The following is a 20,681-nucleotide window of genomic DNA, read 5'->3' on the forward strand; positions in this document are numbered from 1 at the left end:
AGCAGATAGCACAACTTTCAATCATGATTAGTAGTAGTTATTAGAGGCAACATAGCATTTCTCATCACTACTAGTGTGTTTGAAATTTTCTAAATGGACACTCTTTGCGAGACGGAGGGAGTAATGTCGTAAAATTGATCCAAAAGTCAAACCACTAACTACTTCTAAGGATTTTTTATTCATCTTTTCCTTCATTAATTCCTAATTTCCCCCCTCTAAGATTTCTCTGTTCCAAAGGAGAACCACATAAACTTTATAAAACATGTAGTAACAATTGAGCACACCCTCTTGAAACTTGCACCTTTGAATCCTTACAACCTTGTTCATTTTCTTGGAATCGCTCTGGCGGGTCACCGTGGTATGCGAAGCTTCGTGGTATGAAGATGCAAAAAACATAGGCAACTATATTAATATAGAGCACAAGTCGCGAGAAACCAAAGGAACCGAAACGTCAAGGAAAGTTGTTCACTGCTTAGCACCGAAGCCAGCAAACTACCCCCGTTACCTCCGTGCGAAGCTAGATCGCCATGTCCACGGCGAGTTCTCTCGTCAACGTTCATGCATTCACCTGTGCACGCACGCATGCATATACGATATATCTATCGTCGCATGGCTCAGACCGAATCTCAGCTCCCATCCCGGCCGAATCATTCGCGTGCAACGGAGAACGCTGCTGCCTCCGTGCCGAGACGCGTATCAATTCGGTTTCGTCTCCCACACCACCCCGTTTGGATTAAGCAACTGCTCCGGTGCTGGTCCTTTCAACGCCTCCCCAAGAAGAAGGGCAGTTGCTCTCTCTCTCTCTCTCTCTGAAAAACCTCAACTTGCCACACCACGTGAGGGCAACGACCACGACGCGCGCTCATTATATTCCTCCCTCGCCGCTTCCTCTGTCGCCCATTGCATTTGGTGAGGTGATCGACAATGGGCTCCGCGGCGGCGGCGGACGTGGTCATCCCGGCGTGCGCGGCGGTCGGCATCGCCTTCGCGCTGTGGCAGTGGTTCCTCGTCTCCAAGGTGAAGGTGTCGGCCTACGCGGCGCCCAGCAACGGCCACCACCACGGGGGGCCCGTCTTCCGGATGGAGGACGACGAGGAGGACGTCGGCATGGCCGGCGACCGCGACGACGAGGAGGAGGGCGAGGGCGAGCGCACTATCGCCGTGGCGCGGTGCGCGGAGATCCAGAGCGCCATTGCGGTTGGTGAGTTTCTTCGGCCTTCACGTCCTTTTTGCTTTGCCGCTCTCGGTTCGTTGGTCAATTCTTTTTCCCGGTGGTGATTAATCATCGATAAATCATATTCTGATGATGGCTCCGTTGGTGCAAAATGAGGTTCTGTTCCTTGATGCTTTTTCTTTATTCCCTGTGCTAACAAAAAAATGATGTACAGTTTGAAATCTGGAAAACATTTTCTAACCCATTTTAATTTGTTCAAGATATAGAAGAATCTAAATGAACTAACTTGTGAAACCTTGGTGCACAAAACTCTTGGTTAGGGGAGATACCGCATTAATTTGTTCTGCAATATCTACCTGCATCTTCCCTCTGTTCCAGTTAATGGTCTTAACTCTTAGCTTTGTTACCTATCAAGACACATTGATTCTACCAGTGATTTTACCACGTCATATTCACTGTCCTTTAGTTAGTTCATATCCTAGCATCTATGCTGTTTATTTTATTTTGTCTGTGCCCAAGATAATTAATCATCCATTGCTCATATAATTTCCAAGTCAACCATGATGTAATCTAGGACCTGCACGCAAGCTGTGTTCTACATGCATGCTCCTAGCTTCTGTTTTTCGCTTCAACTTGCTCCTAACTTAAGAAAAGGTGCTCTGGCTGTGGCTGGTCAAATGGTTGACCCAGTACATTGGCACAAGTTCACAAGGCCCGTATTCCTACTCTTGTGCACGTTTCTTCGCCCTTTCCTAGGAGAGATCTTTCTCTGTTTTCTTAGCTAACAAGTACGATACCGCTTCTTCCGTTTGACCTAAACCAGTGCCCTGCATGACCTGCTGGCTGTTTGATGGCTTAATAAGTTTGAGTTCTGACCCTGTCATTCGCAAAGAAAATTCAATGTTCGGGTTGTACTGTGCCACAGGTTGCAATGTAGATACATGACACGATGACTTCGTATACAATAAGCATTTCATGACAACTTATAATATTTCTATTTCAGTGTGCAAATTAAGGAATTATAATGAGACAATTTAGAAGACTACTCATTCTACAGTCTAAATGATATCGACGAATTAGCCCTTGGAGGCCAACGGAATTAGAGGAATTATATGCAGCGCTGTTGGTAGCAAGCTATGCAGGACGGGAAATGGGCAGTTTCAGGTTTTCAGTTAGGGGTGCAAAAGATAGACACATTTCTAGTTCAGCGAGTTCAGTACCATTTACAAACTTCTTGGCTCAGTTTGGAACCATGAGAAAAAGAATTTATATTCTTGTAGCAATTAACTGTTCGATTCTGTGAATTCTGGACTTCTAAATATGTATGCCTTTGGACAGTTCACATCTGAATATTTTTCGCCTAAATCATTTTTGTATCCAGGTGCCAACTCGTTCCTTTTCACGCAATACAAGTACCTCGCCGCCTTCACGGCGATCTTCGCCGTGGTGATCTTCCTCTTCCTGGGCTCCGTGCACAGGTTCAGCACCGACAGCCGACCATGCCAGTACACCATCGGCCGGACCTGCAAGCCGGCGCTGGCCAACGCGGTGTTCAGCGCCATCGCCTTCCTCCTCGGCGCCGCCACCTCCGTCGTGTCCGGGTACCTGGGCATGCGGATCGCCACGTACGCCAACGCCAGGACCACCCTGGAGGCGCGTCGCGGCATCGGCGCCGCCTTCGCGACGGCGTTCCGGTCCGGCGCCGTCATGGGCTTCCTCCTGGCCTCCCTGGGCCTCCTCGTGCTCTACGCCACCATCAAGGTGTTCGGCCTCTACTACGGCGATGACTGGGAGGGCCTGTACGAGTCGGTCACCGGCTACGGCCTCGGCGGCTCGTCGATGGCGCTGTTCGGGCGCGTCGGCGGCGGCATCTACACCAAGGCGGCGGACGTCGGCGCGGACCTCGTCGGGAAGGTGGAGCGCAACATCCCCGAGGACGACCCGAGGAACCCCGCGGTGATCGCGGACAACGTGGGTGACAACGTCGGCGACATCGCCGGGATGGGGTCCGACCTCTTCGGCTCCTACGCCGAGTCCACCTGCGCGGCGCTGTTCGTCGCGTCCATCTCCTCGTTCGGCGCCGACCACGACTTCGCCGCGGTGGCCTACCCGCTGCTCATCAGCGCCGCGGGGCTCCTCGTCTGCCTCGTCACCACGCTCCTCGCCACGGACCTGTTCAAGGTCAAGACCGTCCGCGGCGTCGCGCCGGCGCTCAAGCTGCAGCTCATCGTCTCCACCGCGCTGATGACTGTCGCCGCACTCGTCGTGTCGTTCGCCGCGCTCCCCGCCAGGTTCACCATGTTCGACTTCGGGGAGGTGAAGCAAGTCAAGAACTGGTAAGAAATGATGCAGTACGTCCTCGCTCACTGATGGAAACCTTACCTGAGAACTGCATATGCCTTACTGACTTAAGCAATGGCAAATTGGCAATGGCAGGCACCTGTTCTTCTGCGTCGCCATCGGGCTGTGGGCCGGTCTCGCCATCGGATTCACCACCGAGTACTTCACCAGCAACGCTTACAGGTGATTTTATTTGCAACAATGGTGCCGGATTTTCATTTGCTGCAGAGCAAGTAACCTCGTGCGCATAATTCGAAGTGTCTAGCAGCCTAATTAACAGTGTCCGTTGTCCGAAATGTGCAGCCCTGTCCGGGACGTGGCTGACTCGTGCAAGACCGGCGCGGCGACCAACATCATCTTCGGGCTGGCACTCGGGTACAAGTCAGTGATCGTGCCCGTTTTCGCCATCGCCGTGTCCATCTACGTCGGCTTCACTCTGGCCTCCATCTACGGCATCGCGGTCGCGGCGCTCGGGATGCTGAGCACTGTCGCCACCGGGCTGGCCATCGACGCCTACGGCCCCATCAGCGACAACGCCGGTGGGATCGCCGAGATGGCCGGCATGAGCCGCAGGATCCGGCAGAGGACCGACGCGCTCGACGCCGCCGGTAACACCACGGCGGCCATCGGCAAGGTACATAATCAACGGCAGAGCATTGCGTGATTGCTGCGCCCAAACAGAAGGTGTACTGAAATTTGGTCTGCAGGGCTTCGCCATCGGATCGGCGGCGCTGGTGTCGCTGGCGCTGTTCGGCGCGTTCGTGAGCCGCGCGGGGGTGGCGGACGTGAACGTGCTGAACCCCAAGGTGTTCGTGGGCCTGCTGGTGGGGGCGATGCTCCCGTACTGGTTCTCGGCGATGACGATGAAGAGCGTGGGCAGCGCGGCGCTCAGGATGGTGGAGGAGGTGCGCCGGCAGTTCGCCACCATCCCGGGCCTCATGGAGGGACGCGCCGCGCCGGACTACGCGCGCTGCGTCAGGATCTCCACCGACGCCTCGCTCAGGGAGATGATGCCGCCCGGCGCGCTCGTGCTGCTCGCGCCGCTGGTCGCTGGCACCTTCTTCGGCGTCCGCACGCTCGCCGGGCTGCTCGCCGGCGCGCTGGTCTCCGGTGTGCAGGTACGAGTACGACGACGGTGTCAAAACGCTTCTCGTGTTGACACGGACAGAGCTTATTTTTGTAGTTTCTCTGTGGCATCATTCGTTTGATCAAACTTTCCCTTGCGTAGATCGCCATATCTGCTTCCAACAGTGGTGGAGCATGGGACAATGCCAAGAAGTATATAGAGGTAACACACTGGAGTGGACAGATTGTTTATGGATTGTTTTTAGGAATTTGTTAAATTTTTAGGCTGCTGTGCTGAGTGATCACCTGACATTTGAGTTGTTCACGCAGGCAGGTGCATCCGACCACGCCAAGGCTCTAGGCCCCAAGGGGTCGGACGCTCACAAGGCCGCCGTGATCGGCGACACCATCGGCGATCCGCTCAAGGACACGTCCGGGCCGTCCCTCAACATCTTGATCAAGCTCATGGCCGTCGAGTCCCTCGTGTTCGCACCATTCTTTGCCGCCCATGGAGGCCTGATATTCAAGTAGACAGGGGATGAGATTTGAGAGCTGTTGTACAATATACACCCTGATGAGCATGGTGGGCAACACGTATATCAAGCGACGAAGCGAAAATTGATATTTGTAGAGTGAACACACGATAATACAACTTTTTGCATGGGAGTAAGGATGTTTGCCTGCGTTCTCTCGTTTCCCAGGGCGTACGCAAATTACAAGCATTTCACCGATATACTCGCTTTCTTTTAACTTGCACGTAGTGCTAACAATAGTGCAAGAGATTGATCAAATCGTAACAATTGCAAAAAAGAAAAAAGTTTTTCAATTGGATTACAGCATTCAGTTTCTCCTGGAGCAGTTGGATATATCTGCAATTCGCAATTTCTAACACAACATGATCAACGACAAATCACAAGCAAACATGGTATCCATTACCCAAATCCCAATGCATCTCAATGCACTTTTCAAATGCTACCTTACTACAGTCCCGCATATGTTTTGCCAAATGAGCATAAGCACATCTAAGCTAAAAGAAGAAAACATTCTACATAAATTATTCTATCACATGGCTAAGATATTTATCCAAGACAGCATGTCTAGCCAAAACTATGAATCAACAAATTACAACCATATTGGGTGAGTTAGCACAAACTCTTGCGAAAAACGCTGCTCAACCGGAACTATTTCTTCCTACTTGTTTTACAACAGTAACATCTCAGTCAATGATTGTGGAGAGAAATAATGGAGAAAAGGCACATATTCCCTGCTACTCCATTAGTTCATAAAGAGATACAATAGCGAGCGCAGCAGCAGGAGCAAGGCCCATTCAATGTTCTAACCGACAGTCATTCGGATTCTCATGTTTGTCAGATCTTTCCTTGTAGAAAATTAACTTTACATGCTCAAAAAGGACAGCTGGGATTTTACTTCAGATACTAAGGTAGGTGCAACCTATGTCACCTCCAACCATGCTTCCAGCTCTGATCGATGGATTCAGCCTTTGGAGCTAAACACATTCCGATTCCTACCTGTCGGCCAGCGGATGGATTGGATACAGGACAAACCAGCTTTGGAGAAGTTGTCATCTTACTGAATAAGGCTCCGAATCACTTGGGTTCGTGGTATTTACAGCCTTCTCGGTAGACATACTGCCAACATCTTTTATACAATCACCTCCAGCTTGACAGGAAGCTTCTGCATTCTCTACAGAATGTTGATGCTCCTCAGAGTTTGTGCCATGCTCCCTAAGAACACCATTGGCTTCAGTACTTGGCGTGCTTGATGCAGGCGAGTGTGGAGCATGTTTGTTCTGTAGATCTGTGTGCTTACTAGATGTACTAGTGACAGCAGCAATTTTAGCACAACTAATTCTGGTTTCTATTTTTTGCCTCTTGCGAACCTCCCCATCTGCATGTTTCCCATCCACCGCATTCACTGGTCTCCGTTTCACTGTGGCTATATTTAAGGGCACATCATCCTCCGAAGGCCTAGCAGGCTCCTTTGGTGGTGGATTGAATTCCTCATCATCATCATCGTCATAGTCCACAAGTCCGGCAGATTTAGGCCTGAAAGCAACATTAATAAATTAAACTAGAATTTTGGGAGTCCTGCATGATATGATTTTCGAGCTTGTCATTAAGTGTAACAAGAGAAAGCAATACAACAGATATATCGTAACTACCATGTGGGAACCCAAGATCATCTCAAATTGTGCATGAAACAATACCTAGAGGCACCTTCAACGTTATCAGCTTCACTTCCATTGGGCACCTTAGCCTTGCTATGCTGGTTCTGTGCATGTTTAGCCCGCCGGCCAGAGCCTGAATCTTCTTCATCACTAGAAAGAACAGATATCATGTCACATGCAACGCAAATTCACAAAATAACTTCTGAACATAATAGCACCTTGGAAAGAGCATCACCAACCTGAATTGCAAAAATAATGAAGAAATCAATGACCAGTAAAGGAAACAATAACAAACCTGTCCTCATTGAAGTAGTCTTCCTCTTCCTTCTCAAGACCTCTTTGTTCTGCCTTCTTTCTCATGTCAGGCACACTAGCACTCAACCTGGGTTCAGCACTCTCCAGGTACTTGCCAAAAGGAGGGAGAAACAAAAGAGAGGCTATCTCATTCAGTAAAATACATTACTAATAGTAAAACAGTAGGCAGGAAAATAAGATTGTGTTTAGCAATATGAAAAGTATCATCAATTTGTCAAAAGCTGAACATGGGATGCAATAGTACACAAGAAATGAATCAACCTGTTGATACTTGAGTTTGAAGGCCTGAATACTCCCAAAGTGTTCAAACTTTGCAAGTTGATCCCAGAAAGACTCAATGACATAGATAACAAGAGCTTTTATATTTTCCTGCAGGTAAGTGTCCAGTGAATAAGAATTCATAGTGGTGACCAAGTAAATTGTAAACACCAGAACTCCTAGTGGCGGCCAAGTAAATCGTAAAAGCCAGAACTCATAGTGGCGGCCAAGTAAATTGTAAAAGCCAGAATTCATAGTGGCGACCAAGTAAATTGTAAAAACCAGAATTCAAAGTGAGAATCTAGTAATCTTGAAAATGTACCTTTCGTATGTATTCCAACAGTTCGAGTACTCCTGAATGTAGCATGTTGTATTTATCCCCATTTTCAACAAACGCATCAATTATTGGTTTCAACAAGTTGAACTTCACAACATGGCGAATAAGATGCTCATCCTACAAAATATACACTATATCAAGTGGGATACGAATATGATAGTTAGGTGCTTGTTTAATTTATCACAAGCAACAAGGATTGTTTTCTAGTCATATCTCTGGATTGTAGTAAGCACAAGTGAAGATATATATGACTGGGTTAATTGTGCTGAGAATCCAACGAATAAAGTTATAAAAAAGACAAATACTGGGGTCTGGTTTAATTCAGGAATGAGCAGTAAGTTCAGGCAATCATGGTCTGCTCAACTGCTCAGATTAAAGAGGAAGAGCTAGTATCCTGCTGATAGCACCTAGAAGCACTTCTTTGCAGGAAGTTGTTATGCATAAAGGCAACTGCGCCTGGTAATAGCATTTCTGCAGATTTGAAACTTGTAATAGCACATCATTAGTGAAATTGCTAGACCATAAAGTGAGATCAGTAAGAGGTATGATACATTGATAAATATTGAATACATATCAACCATGACAGTAGTGCTAACTTCAAGGGAATTTTCTAACGATGTAAATAAGTTAAAAATCCATAATACTTACATTTCTGGATATAATAGTACGCATAAACCTAACAGCTGCTACGACCAAAAACTTCTCCCTCCGTCGAGTCAATGCAAGGATTTTCTCAATAGCATTGTTCATAAGAAAATTGCACCTGCAAGATTAACATTTAGAACATGCATAGAAAGATGGCAGAAGTCTCGTGGTGTAATGGAAGAAGCGTGCATGGAATAGTACTTAATTTTGTAGGGATGATGAACTACACAAAAGCACAGCAGCTCGCAAACATTTAACAAAATCTCAGGTTTGATACGGTGTCCTTCAGCATTTCTACCAGCACCAACGGAGTTAGCTGTTGATCGAGGGGGACAAGAGGATGCTATTACATCAACCAAATAGTCAAGATGCCTTTCGTAGAAAATCTCAATAATGACGTCTCTCTGCAGCAAGGGAATGAAGAGTTCAGCTAAATCTGATAAAAAATGTGTGGAGTTTCAGATCACTTTTAACAAATATCAGCATAACAAGATGCAGAAAAATGACTGCAATCTACCACCACGTAAGTTACAGCAAATAATGGCAAACTATCCATCAGGGATAAGCAATGTGGCAGAAATGACACATCAGTAGCCTAGAAGAGACAAGCAAGTTATAATGATCTATAATTCACATCATAATCAATGACTGAATCAATCAACAGATTTTACTTCAGGTATGAAAACCTAGGTGGCAATGGTAGGGATGTGCAAAACTATAAACACAGTCCACATCACAATAGAAGTTAAGAGCTGGACACTTGAAATGGCACAGGAAAATCTAGACTGACTGTATAGTAGTGGACTTGCAAATAATTTTAGTATAAGCTAATTTGATCACGATTACAAGATATGTAGCCTGAATTTGTAAGACTCATAAACAATTACTCAAAGGGCTGTTGTATCTTCAGAAAAGTTGGAATGTAAATGCACCCATTCTCTAATGTAGCTCAACAGTTAAAGACAAAATGTGACTTACTAAACTTAGTTTTGTATTAAAAAAAATTAAAAACCATAACTTACATGTGCTCCAGACATAGTGAAAGAATCCATCAGTATTCGAAGGATTTCTAGAAACTGACAATGCATTTCCTCACCGAGCTCAGTTACCATGCCTTTAACCTAAAAATTAACATTGAAATTATGAATAAAACATGAATACAAAAGAAATAATAATATGGTACGTTAAGAAAAGAAGTGCAAGTTTGGTCATTTTTCATATCAATCCAAATCACATACGATGTGTGAAGGAACTCCCTGGTAACAGATAATGCAATACTTGCGTTTAATTAGTATATCACTAAACAAACACACTAAGACATACATAATAGACTGTATTTTGACATCCCAAGAGGCCCTGTTGTTATCTCTTGTTTAAACCATCTGAGATAAGAAATGCACTGTTGGCACTCCACTTCCACTAAACAATGAGCAGTTTCATATATTCAAAATGCTACACACTCTGATAAGAAATATAGCTAGTTTTGGACATCAACACAGTCTACAAGATGGAAATTGACCATTCACTTTATATATAAAAAAAAGGATTATATGTTACAGAAGTACTTCTAATGGTGAATCTACTAACATCAATCTTATGTTGTAAATTTACCTAATTCTTTTCTATATATGATAGTCAAAGCTTAAAAAAATTTGACCAAAAAGAATCCTACATATTTATAGTTCTAATCAGAGGGAGCACAAAGAATTCAACAAGTGTTACTGTATGCAAAGTACTGTGTATTTCATGGGCCTCAAAGAAGTTGCAACTTACCAGAAGTCCTAGAAGAGAATTTCCTTCTTGCTGGACAATATATGACCTCAATAGGTTAGGGTCCTGATTAAGAAAAAGTATAAGGATATCTATCCTGCATTCATCAATAAACCGCAGTTAGACCTTAGAACAAAATGTGGTGCACCAACAAAGACAGGAAAATTTAAATACACTCTTTGATAAGTACCCAGCTGAAACAATTCTTCTATCATGACTTTGCAAAACATCAGAAATTATTTCAAAAACGCCTTCGCCTGAAAGATCCCTGAAGAAAAGTAGGTGGTTAGCTCATGGCGTGCAACTAATAATTACAGCAAGCAAATAGAGTCCACAGTTATCTGAATAGCAGCAGAATAGTCTTCGAATCTGTAAGGTACATTGGGTTGGTTGTATGCATCTATTAACCATGTTGTGCACCACGAGACAAGGTAATGAACACATGAAATCTGAATGATAACCCCTGATATACCTATGACAAGATATCCTCAGCAAATCTGAAGTCAAACGATAGTGAGATTGCCAGGTAGTGAAAACAATGACAACACCAAGCTCAGCACACTGGTATTATATGGTTGTATTTCTTTTCATTTTTGTAGTACAGATAGCCTACGCCATGCATTTGCACATTTGGAGAACTGATACAATACCATGGCCGTGTTGTGTTATGTTATGCCTTTACAGTAGAAAGAAAAGAGAACGAAATTGAAGGGCCTACCGAAACAATCGCAACTGCTGAACAAGTGGTAAGCTCTTACTAAGAGTGCAAAATTCATGCAAGAACAGAACCTGCAAAATACCAGAAACACTGTTAGCAGTGTCACCAAGCAAGATGCAAAGCATTCCACTTTCAATCCAGATTCCAGTAATTGTGAGGACAACAGGCAGATCATCTAATCGTAAGGACAAGGGAGCCTATGTGCAAAGGATGAGACCTTGAACGATGTCACTACAAATGAAAGCTGAGCCTGACATGACATCCAGATCCAGTAACAAATTTTAAGATCATGAAACGTTTGGGTAACATTAAACTGAATTCCCTAACGACAATGAAAAACCTAAAAGTCCAACGTCTTATACAGAACAACTAAACTCAAATTATATAATTCAAGAAGAATTAATCCAGCAGATCTTAAAAAAAGACATGGCTGATCCAACTATCCCCTGTTACAAAACACCAATAAATCAACAAAAACATGAAGATAAGTGACAGTTCTAGTCCTCGATCAATATTTGAGCCAAGCTTCTCGTGGTGGACCGGTTACAGCATTGAACTTGGGAGTCATTGAAACTCTTGTCCCAACCCGGGTTCGAAGAACGGCACCTTCTTAGAACAAAAGCCCAGGGGGAGTCCCCTGTTGTCGAGTTTTTTGTTTTCGATTATCATTTGCATTAATGCAATCAACAATGGGGCAGTCTCACCAGTTCTCTACAACTATATGATGCTAACTAATTTACAATAGTGACTTCACAAAAAAAAGTTCAAAACAAAGACATCAAGTCGTCATTAACAAGAACAAGAACACCATCTCACCAATTCCCGTTTCGATTCCATAGAAATATCTGATGATCTCATCCTAGCAAATAGTTGTCTGATAAAAAGAGCATCATCCTTTAGTAAGGAAATAACCTGCAGGCAGATCGTTATATCATAAGTAACAAAAGGGGAGAAATTTTTAAGAATACCAACGTGGTGAGGCAGAAACACTAACAGAAGCATTATTTGTATGAATCATTGTGTTCAGACTTGCTAGAGTGGCATCATCCAATATTCGTGGTAGTATAACATCCTGCAAATGCCCCAAAAATGTCAAAACTGTACAACAGACTGAGTAAAAGGAGTATTAACACCTAATGAGGAGGTAGAAAAGCTAGCCAACAATTATAAAGGGATACTGACCTTAAGATAGCCTATTCTGTATGTTTGATGTATCTTCGAAACCACAGAAACATTTTCAATATGTATGGCCTGTTGGAGAAACATAGTCATACATTGAATAACATTAAAATAACCATTACTTCTCAAATAGGAAATATGCGCAAGAAAACTCAGAATACCTCTTTGAAAACTACATGATCCTTTAGAAAAGCACGGTGCTTTTGCACTCGTGGAACCTCTGGGTCATCTGTAGAGAGTATATCTAGTTAAAATAAGAAAGCAGCAGCCTTGGATTCATTGCAGTTATAATCAAACCGCATTAGTTGCATGCTGTAATGAAGGTATGTGAGAAACAAGGGGAAACAATGGAGATTGCGTACATTCAAGGGCACCTATTATGTCAAGAATAAGCTCATCAGAGAAAATCTTGTCAAAGATCGATGGACTGTTCAACAATACTGCAGAATGAAAATTGATAGTCAGTACCAATCTAAAAACAAGAACAAGCTCACTTCAATACAGGTATTTACTTACTTATTCCCTTGACTAATTTGAAAATCATGTGAAGATCATCTAAGCTCTCTAAATCCTCGCACGTTCTGAAAATATCCACTAGCTTTGGGAAAAAGTCACGCTGCAAGAATTTGCATGTAGTATAAGACTTCAGTAAGATGAGAATAATCATGCCCAGAAAAGGATGGTGTAATCAATTCTAAGAATCTGGTTGTTAATTTGTTATTCTGCTCTCTCTGAAGTTTTAGTCACACTTCAGGATGCTGATTCGCATCAAACCACAAGGAGAGAGTCAATAAGGAATTGCAGCAGTAAAGCACCATCAATCAATTTAGAACCATTCTTATTAGGAGTTAACGGCACTGTAAAGCGTATCTGTAAAGAATATCCAGCCACCATGGTCTACTCACAGTATCAATCATTCCAGTAACTGGACTTCGCCCATACTTGAGATCAAAAGCATAATAAACTCATCTATCCAACTATATAGATGAGTCTGAGAAGAAATAAAAGCATAAATCACCATCACCAGTATAATTCCTTATATTGCCCATCAGACATTTGAGCTTCTGTTAGATGAATGTCCAACAATAACTTACTAAATGACACTCAAGCAAACATCTGTATTTAAATGGAAAGAGGTGAGCCTAACAAATCTCATGTCAAGATGGCTTTTACACTACACAAGAATATATTAGGCATTGTGTAGAAAATACTACTTTTATTTAATCAAGAAAACAAATAACTCCTTGGGAGAATGCTAAATCCTGCCACGCTAGTACCGTGTGTAAAATAATCTTGTTTTAACATTATTCACAAACAAACCTCTAGGTAAGATTATTTCATCTAACGACTCAGAAAGAATTTACTTCCCTGAGGTAATGAACCTAAAAGAACAATCAATGAATCAATAGATAGTGCATTGGTCAATAGTGCAAGATACGTTATAGCATCTACCCATTAATGACTTCTCGACAGAGAAACTGGTGGATGCTGGAACAGTGAGAGGCATCTCCCCGAAAGAAACAAGAGACAGAAAGGTCTACTTATTTTCAAATTCTCACTAATACAGAGGCACAAGTGGATCCCTCTGTAGCCTTTTGTTAGAATTAATACACTGCACCAAGCCCATGGTCCATGCTTAGGGAGTAGCATGTGTTTGGTTTTGTGTTTCAATGGAACTAATATCTTACATGAGAATAGCATAATGCCAAAAGTAAATACATTTCATACATGAGACCTTGACATGGCAAAGTTTAGATGACTTACATCTTGTGTTATCAACTCTGCCACGCGAATCTGATCCGTAATGCCGCCCTCCAATACAGTCTGTAGATTTTTATCACCGGTACGTTTTAGTTGCAAGTAGGACAAACATTGAATTATAAGCATTTAAGCTCCCAAGGATCAAAAGAATATTATAATTTCTCTATTGACAAAGTTAGCACTGAAATTACTTAGGCCTTCCTTGTGACTGTTAAGTACTCCCATAGCAAAAGGAAAATGTATATAAAAGCTTAAAATCATCTCATGAAATAGGCAAACACCCAACTTAGCGGTATCAGCAATGCCTTTCAATAGGCATGCCTGGTTCCAAAACTCTCATACAACTGTTCGGCAATGATTGCTTATGATTCCAAGGCTTTACATAGCCCCCCCCCCCACCCCCACCCACCACCACCACCAAAAGCGTGACACACACACACACACACACAACAAATATCAATGGTTACATATGAAAACAAATAAACAAAAGCTTTTCCTTTCACACCTTGGCAAGACTAGACTGCAAGAAGAATAAGCAGCTACCCAAAGGTTAGATATGAGCCTACCAAATTTCCACATGTACTTATCAAGAGATGGGACTTCGAAAACATGATCAAGCAAGGCATAAACCTAAATTCTCGGCCCAGACAGAATGCATATTACCAGTGTCACAACAAACTGATAGAGTGCGTAAACATTGAACCAAAATATAAAAAGAAAATGTTGTGACTAAGCAATGGGATGCCAAATAAGAACATTTTCACATGAGAAGAACACAAGAAAAAAAAATCCAACCTTTAGAATGAAAGGAAGATTAGATAACTCAACAGGGGGAAGCTCCCTGAATTCACCGTTAGCAGAGCGGAACGAATCATCTGCAGAGGGGAGAATGAGTAGTAAACATAATGATACTGAGACAAACACTAGACGAGGTAAACATCACGTGCATATAGGCAAGACAGTAAAATGAGCTACAGCTGAGCAAAGCTCAAGTCATTGCACAAATGTATCAGCATAACAAAATGTACGAAAAAGGTGGAGAAGAAAACAAAAATAAGAAAAGGATCATGAACCTAAAGGAGCCCAGAAAAGCATTCTCATAACTCTGGAGATTTAGTGAATCATCTATGGTCAGTACAAAGTAAACTCTACCAATGTAGGATACATTAATATTCTAGTAATACAAGCCATTTCACTCACATAACACCAAGCAGTAATGGTTAAGGGTCAGGTTGCAGCTTGCTGTGCTCCAGAACCTACTTTGCTACGGAGGTAACCAATAACAGTAAGATACTTTTCTGCTATATGTCCCCAATAGATACTTTCAGCAAATGCTTTTAAATAATTTCAGAAGGAATGCTTTTGAAAAGCCACCGCAATCTCAAGTGCACAGGCAGAGCCTAACTCGGTTAAAAAAACGAAGGGCAAAGTAGAATGTACCATTTGAGTGCATTATTCTAGAGGCTTCTAGAGATTCTGACGATTGACGAGGACCAACTTCCAGAGCTGCAGGACATGGTTAAGATGAGAAGAGTATGCATGGTATGAATAAACAACAGCAGATTAAAATAATAATTAAAAAAAGACTCACCACCAAGGTTACTGAACTGTAGGTTTCTCTGAATGTCACATATGTTTTCCCTGCACAGCACCAACAAGAACACAAAAATAAACCAAAGGGAGCGAATGAACAAAAAAAAATGGTAATTGCAGGGGGGGCTCTTGCTTTCATCTACCATATGTAGGAGCATCCTGCAGCTTCCTGGAAGCTTAGTGCTAAATCTGTTGCTGCTTCATGATCCCTCCATGAAATGATAGTTTCTAACAAAGAAAATGGATTAGAAAGTTGTGTAAAGCTATAAATTAGCTTGAGAATAGGATTATAGTGTGTTAGTTCACCTTCTTGTTTTCTGTAAATATCATCAGATGTAATGTTGTGCACAAGTAGCGTCTCATTGTCCTCCTCATCCAGAACAGTCAAACCAAGTTCTTTCGAACCCTGGAAATCAACCCAAAAACGAATTTTGTGTAAAGCCCAAAAGGTAAGCCTACAAATTAAAAATTATAACACTGAGAAATATTGTGGTGCCGTACACTACAAGTACTTTTTGTTGGTTTACATTTGTATTGGTTTATTTTGACATCAGGACATTGTACCACAAATCACCATCACAGTATGAATTATGAAAGTGGTGTCTACTTCAACAAGGTTTTCTTCATAGTTACAGGAAACAAGATCGAAGACAGCGTTCATCGATCCACGAACGTTGTCCCCATCCTAGGAACACGGGGACATTTTCATCCCTGCCTTGTAAAAACTCTCCCATTGACCAGGGAACTTTGTGACTATGGTATTCTTATTGTTTCTTTGTAACACACAGACCCAAATTGTGATGGACCATGAGGCTCATCTGCTCCATGTGAGTTGTTACCATGTTGGGAGCTCATATGAGTTTTATTTTGGATGGCTTATACATGCTTAAAGGAACTAAGGTAGCAACTCAAGCTAACCTTTTATGGCAAAAAAAGCACAGTTGGATAGTCACTATGTGGTTTTTAAATTATGGTGGAGTCTCACAGTATATTACCATAAAAGATGCAACTGTAATCTACTTCATAAAAACATGATACTAGGGTAATTGGTTTCAATTCAAAAACTTGGCCTTACACAAAGCATTGTGATCAGAAAATTGTGTCATTGAAAAACATAAGTTGTCGAAAAGTTTGTATCTGTAGAAACAGCATGAGGTAGCCAAACATGTTGCAACAAGGTAACAAACTAGTAGATTAAGAGGCAAACAAATCTTTGGGCACTATTAAATAAACGGAGGTGTTGATAAAGTGGTGGATTAAGCTTAACAGAGCCATATAAAAGAAATAGTACATATCACCCATATTAGCACAGAATTTTTTTTCATACCTCAATGTACTCAATAGAAACATGCCCTGTTCCTTGATCATCCCATTTCCCACCATCAGCCAAACGGTATACTTTGACACGCTGAAACAGTTAGATATTGTAACCATCAGTTGTAGTACAGAGTAAAGGAATAAATAGTATACAAAATAGACATGAGACAAATAAGTTTCTTAATAGATACAAGCATGAATGAGCGTACTGGTCAAATTCGGAAACTAAAATGGACTTGCACTGCTCAATAAGAAAATAAAGGTAAAATAAAACCATGCGACCAAAAAGTTTAAAACCAGGATAATAGTAATCATTATATTACTTCTGCGTAAACTAAGTAACAAATTACATTTTTCTACTTCAATGTAGTGTTCAATTCAATCTATAAGATATGTTTATCCCAGAAATTATGATGATTTGGCATCAATTACCAAACCAATCAGGACTAAAATGTGCTTGACACAGGAGCTCCTCTTGCTGTTCTTGTATGCACTCGGCAGAGCTACTCTCATATGAATTGCAACATTCTTGTAGCGCCTCTTGACAACTATAGTCCTGTAGAATGTCGATACCAGCGCAACATTTCCTACTCATAGATCAACGCCTGCAGTTTAGGTATCTCTAATAGACAAGTCCTATCTTAAATTTAATCCATCAATTTGATGAGAAAGTTCATGAACATTCTCTGGGCCCTACTCACTTGTTACTATGAAATCAAGAATCTTTCCCGTAGATGAACAAAAAATAGTAGTAGTTTCTCAGCGGTCAAAGGGGAAGTCATAACTCGACTACCGCAGTAACTACACCTCATAGTGATGTACTGATGTCTTGCCCATTTTACAAAGAAAGGGGAGACCTACTAAACCTATGAGTTGACTCATACATATTCACTTACTCTTTACTTATATGTGACTGAAAGGGAAACAAAGCCCATTATTAGGGGCCAGCTATATGCCACTGCTCTATTCCCAACATTGACGATTTGTTGGGATACCAGTTATATCAATCTCAGCTGCTAAAAGAACTACGACCAGCGCAAAAGGAACTTTTCTTGTTAGCCTACTTCTATATTCATACAAAGTCCATGTCCATTTTCCCAGAATATTTCAAAGAAGCACCTGATCCATAGACATGTAAAATGGGCCAGACTTGTTACGAACTTTGGTTTGCATTGGATTAACTATCACAGAGAAGTTGCACAAAAAGGCATGGCGAATCGGGTTGGGGTTTCTGATAAGACAGACGGATATAGCTTGGGATGAGAGAAGTAGAGGGATAAGAATGCTTCAACAATACATTATCCGTGTTGACCTCCTCTATAGAGATGCCCCTACAAAGGCTGCCGGTTAACACAAGTCAAACCTTAACTTTTGATCTGTTCAGACTCTTAACAGATGGACCTGCTAACACAGTCACTCAGTCAGGACTCAAATTCAAATTCCTAAAACAAGGATTTGATCTAATCCTGTCGATATTAAGTTGATGTGGTTAGACTGCCACCTGGTACTTCCGCCTCTGCCATACTGGCACTCTGCCCTCTGCATTCTCCCACAATGTTCCCAGCTACTGGCACACCTCGCTATCATTGGTACATCGTACCTCTGCCGCAGCTCGACCTTATGGCATGCTGCTGCAGGGGCATCCTTATCCACAACAAAAGTTCAGCTACAACATTCATCACATCTGCTCTAGTCAATGGGAATGATGACTAACAAATCATGAGTACCAGTGTTTGTTTAATAGTGAATTGACCAAAACTTGGATTGCGCGGTATAACTACAGATATAAATATGAGCATAGATCAGCTGGCAGGTATCACAGGTTATTTTGGACAATGTGTCCTGATATACACACCAACCCCTCAAGGGAGCATCTAGAGTCCCTGTTATAATCTTTCTTTTAGGTCAACCCAGTGTTTCAAAAGTGACAAGGCGACCCAAGGTGAGATGTGTACGCCTTATAGCCTAGGTGACAATAACTGTTCCCCAAGGCGAACTGGGTCCGCGCGGACGCCTAGGCGATGTCTTTGAAACACTGGGTCAGCCAACCAAATTGCATGCTGCAATGTTCTGCCTTTTCAGGAGTGCAGCGCGTGCACAGTCGATTTTTCTTCAATGAATTAGACACTCATTGAAGCTGGGATATTTGGCTTCAGAGGAACAAAATCACACCGGTACACATAATCAAATGCCACAATAAATTTACACGGAAGAAGATTATGCTCCTAGATGATCAGTTTATGAACGTATCTACCTAAGCTGGAACTTTTGGTTGTTATGAAATTCAGTTGGGCGGACTCAACAGTCTCCAAAATAGAAGGATACTACTACCAGCACAGAAATAGCCCAAAGAGTAGCAGCTTATAGATATGGCATTTGTATAAATATAACTCAAACATGTAAGCTCCATGTTGACATAATGATATAGGCAGTGATTACATCACTCTAAAGGCACATTTCTTTTTGTTTAAATATACAAACTCATCGTGCTACAGACAAGGCTAATACGCATGTCCAAACGGCTCGCTTTGCGGCTATCACCAATAAGTTCACTGACAGAAAGTCAGAAACTAGGCGATCTGGACTAGCCGCAGCTAAGCATGTCACGCCAGCTCCAAACCTGCAACTGCCGGTACGGGTTGCGCAAAAAACAAAAACCCCTAACCACCTATTCCTCATCAACAAGAGAACAAATTTTCTGATACCGCGCTCATTACTACAGTTCGCCAAGAAGTAAGCATACCCAATCCCCCTCGAAACACCGAATTGCCAGCTCCCAGAGCAGCCAGCTCGGATCTAAGGGCACGGCTGGCCCCCAGAAACTCCCCACCGTTTCCATGCGGAATTCCCGACAGCTCCCTTCCAGAACCCACCGCGCCCAAACAAACGGAAATCGCCACATGCGACGGACGCTGGGCGCTAGCCTATCGAACAGCCACAGGCGGATCTGCCTGTCGTGAAGCTCCACAGAGCAGCCAAGAAGTAGGGAGCCAGGCCCTCACCTGCATGTTGCTCGTGTGCGTCGCCGCCGCGGCGTCGCCCCCCGCCTCCGCGTCCCTCCGCTCGTGCTCCGCCATCGAGCCGAGCCGAGCCGCGCGCCGCTGCCTGCCGCCTCTTCCCCCGGAGCCTCGCAGGGCGAGCGACGCTGGAACCTCTTCCGCCGCCGGTTGTGGTTCTTCAGCGGGTCGAGGGCGCGGGCGGCGAAACCCTAACCACCATCAACGAGCTGAGAGGCTGCCGCTCCCCCCTTCTCTCTTCCGCCCTCTCGCTCCTCCAGGCGGCCGTCGCCTTTCCCCTTTTACCCCTCCGGTTTTCGCCAATATTTTTGCGTGCGCGTGTTCGTTATGTTTACACCCCTCGCAAATAGAGAAGGGAAATGGCGTGCTAAAAAACTTGGAGCTGCGAAAGCAACCCGTGGGGGTGTGGACGCGAGGCGGTGTGACGACGATGGAGCGGTCCGCGAACGTCACGGTCCGAGATATTGGTCGTCGGCCTCGTCGGTCATCGCTACCCCCTCGAGAAAAAGTATGGGTTAGCGCTGATTGGCTTTACGACCAAGGTGGACCAGACCCAAATTTGGTAATAACCCGGCTAATGCCGGTCTTCATTGTTTTGCTACCAAAATGAATTCAGCACCATCCGGTAGAACTCGACATGACCAATACAAACAGCGGCTACGAAAGAAAAAAGTGCAAGAAGAATAGCCAAAGTAAAGATTACTTGAAACACCAATCACCAAAAGAAAACCTGTTTGATTGAAAAGCAACTGGAAAAAGAATAGCAACAGGACATATACACACCTTGAATGCATCCGATATCCAAAGATCCACCATTCTTGATGTATCTGAATCCTAAGTGGACATCAAGTTTCATGAATCAGATAGAGGATAAAAAGATCATTTATAGGACACACCAGGACAATAGCGGAGGTGGCGGATGCATTCAGCAACAAAGCTTTCCATTAAACCTTGTTGTTGTGCTCCTTAAAGCAAAGTGAGATAAAGAAGTTTGAGATGGAAAT

General features: G+C 43.3%; 2 protein-coding genes across 2 annotated transcripts; one reads left to right on the plus strand and one right to left on the minus strand.

Moving 5' to 3' along the window:
* The first annotated feature begins 667 nt into the window (after positions 1 to 667).
* LOC101768410 (pyrophosphate-energized vacuolar membrane proton pump) lies at positions 668 to 5,295 on the plus strand. The gene is made up of 7 exons (XM_004968634.2): positions 668 to 1,201; positions 2,556 to 3,510; positions 3,611 to 3,697; positions 3,818 to 4,148; positions 4,222 to 4,632; positions 4,743 to 4,802; positions 4,910 to 5,295. Exons 1-7 carry the CDS (start codon positions 925 to 927, stop codon positions 5,108 to 5,110), a joined length of 2,322 nt encoding a protein of 773 aa, XP_004968691.1. The 5' UTR covers positions 668 to 924; the 3' UTR covers positions 5,111 to 5,295.
* A 194-nt stretch (positions 5,296 to 5,489) lies between these two features.
* LOC101768811 (serine/threonine-protein phosphatase 4 regulatory subunit 3) lies at positions 5,490 to 19,998 on the minus strand. Its single transcript, XM_004968635.2, has 25 exons — positions 19,663 to 19,998; positions 16,671 to 16,751; positions 15,650 to 15,749; positions 15,487 to 15,571; positions 15,342 to 15,391; positions 15,191 to 15,256; positions 14,546 to 14,625; positions 13,754 to 13,813; positions 12,506 to 12,605; positions 12,352 to 12,429; positions 12,151 to 12,218; positions 11,993 to 12,061; positions 11,805 to 11,882; positions 11,627 to 11,722; positions 10,811 to 10,881; positions 10,283 to 10,360; positions 10,096 to 10,189; positions 9,345 to 9,443; positions 8,524 to 8,726; positions 8,326 to 8,440; positions 7,663 to 7,794; positions 7,344 to 7,451; positions 7,063 to 7,172; positions 6,807 to 6,917; positions 5,490 to 6,645 (listed from the first exon to the last, which is right to left on the minus strand). The coding sequence occupies exons 1-25, from the start codon at positions 19,735 to 19,737 to the stop codon at positions 6,162 to 6,164; spliced, it is 2,691 nt and encodes an 896-aa protein (XP_004968692.1). The 5' UTR covers positions 19,738 to 19,998; the 3' UTR covers positions 5,490 to 6,161.
* Positions 19,999 to 20,681: the final 683 nt, after the last annotated feature.

The sequence above is a fragment of the Setaria italica genome, chromosome V, assembly GCF_000263155.2.
Source record: "Setaria italica strain Yugu1 chromosome V, Setaria_italica_v2.0, whole genome shotgun sequence".
Taxonomy (NCBI): domain Eukaryota; kingdom Viridiplantae; phylum Streptophyta; class Magnoliopsida; order Poales; family Poaceae; genus Setaria; species Setaria italica.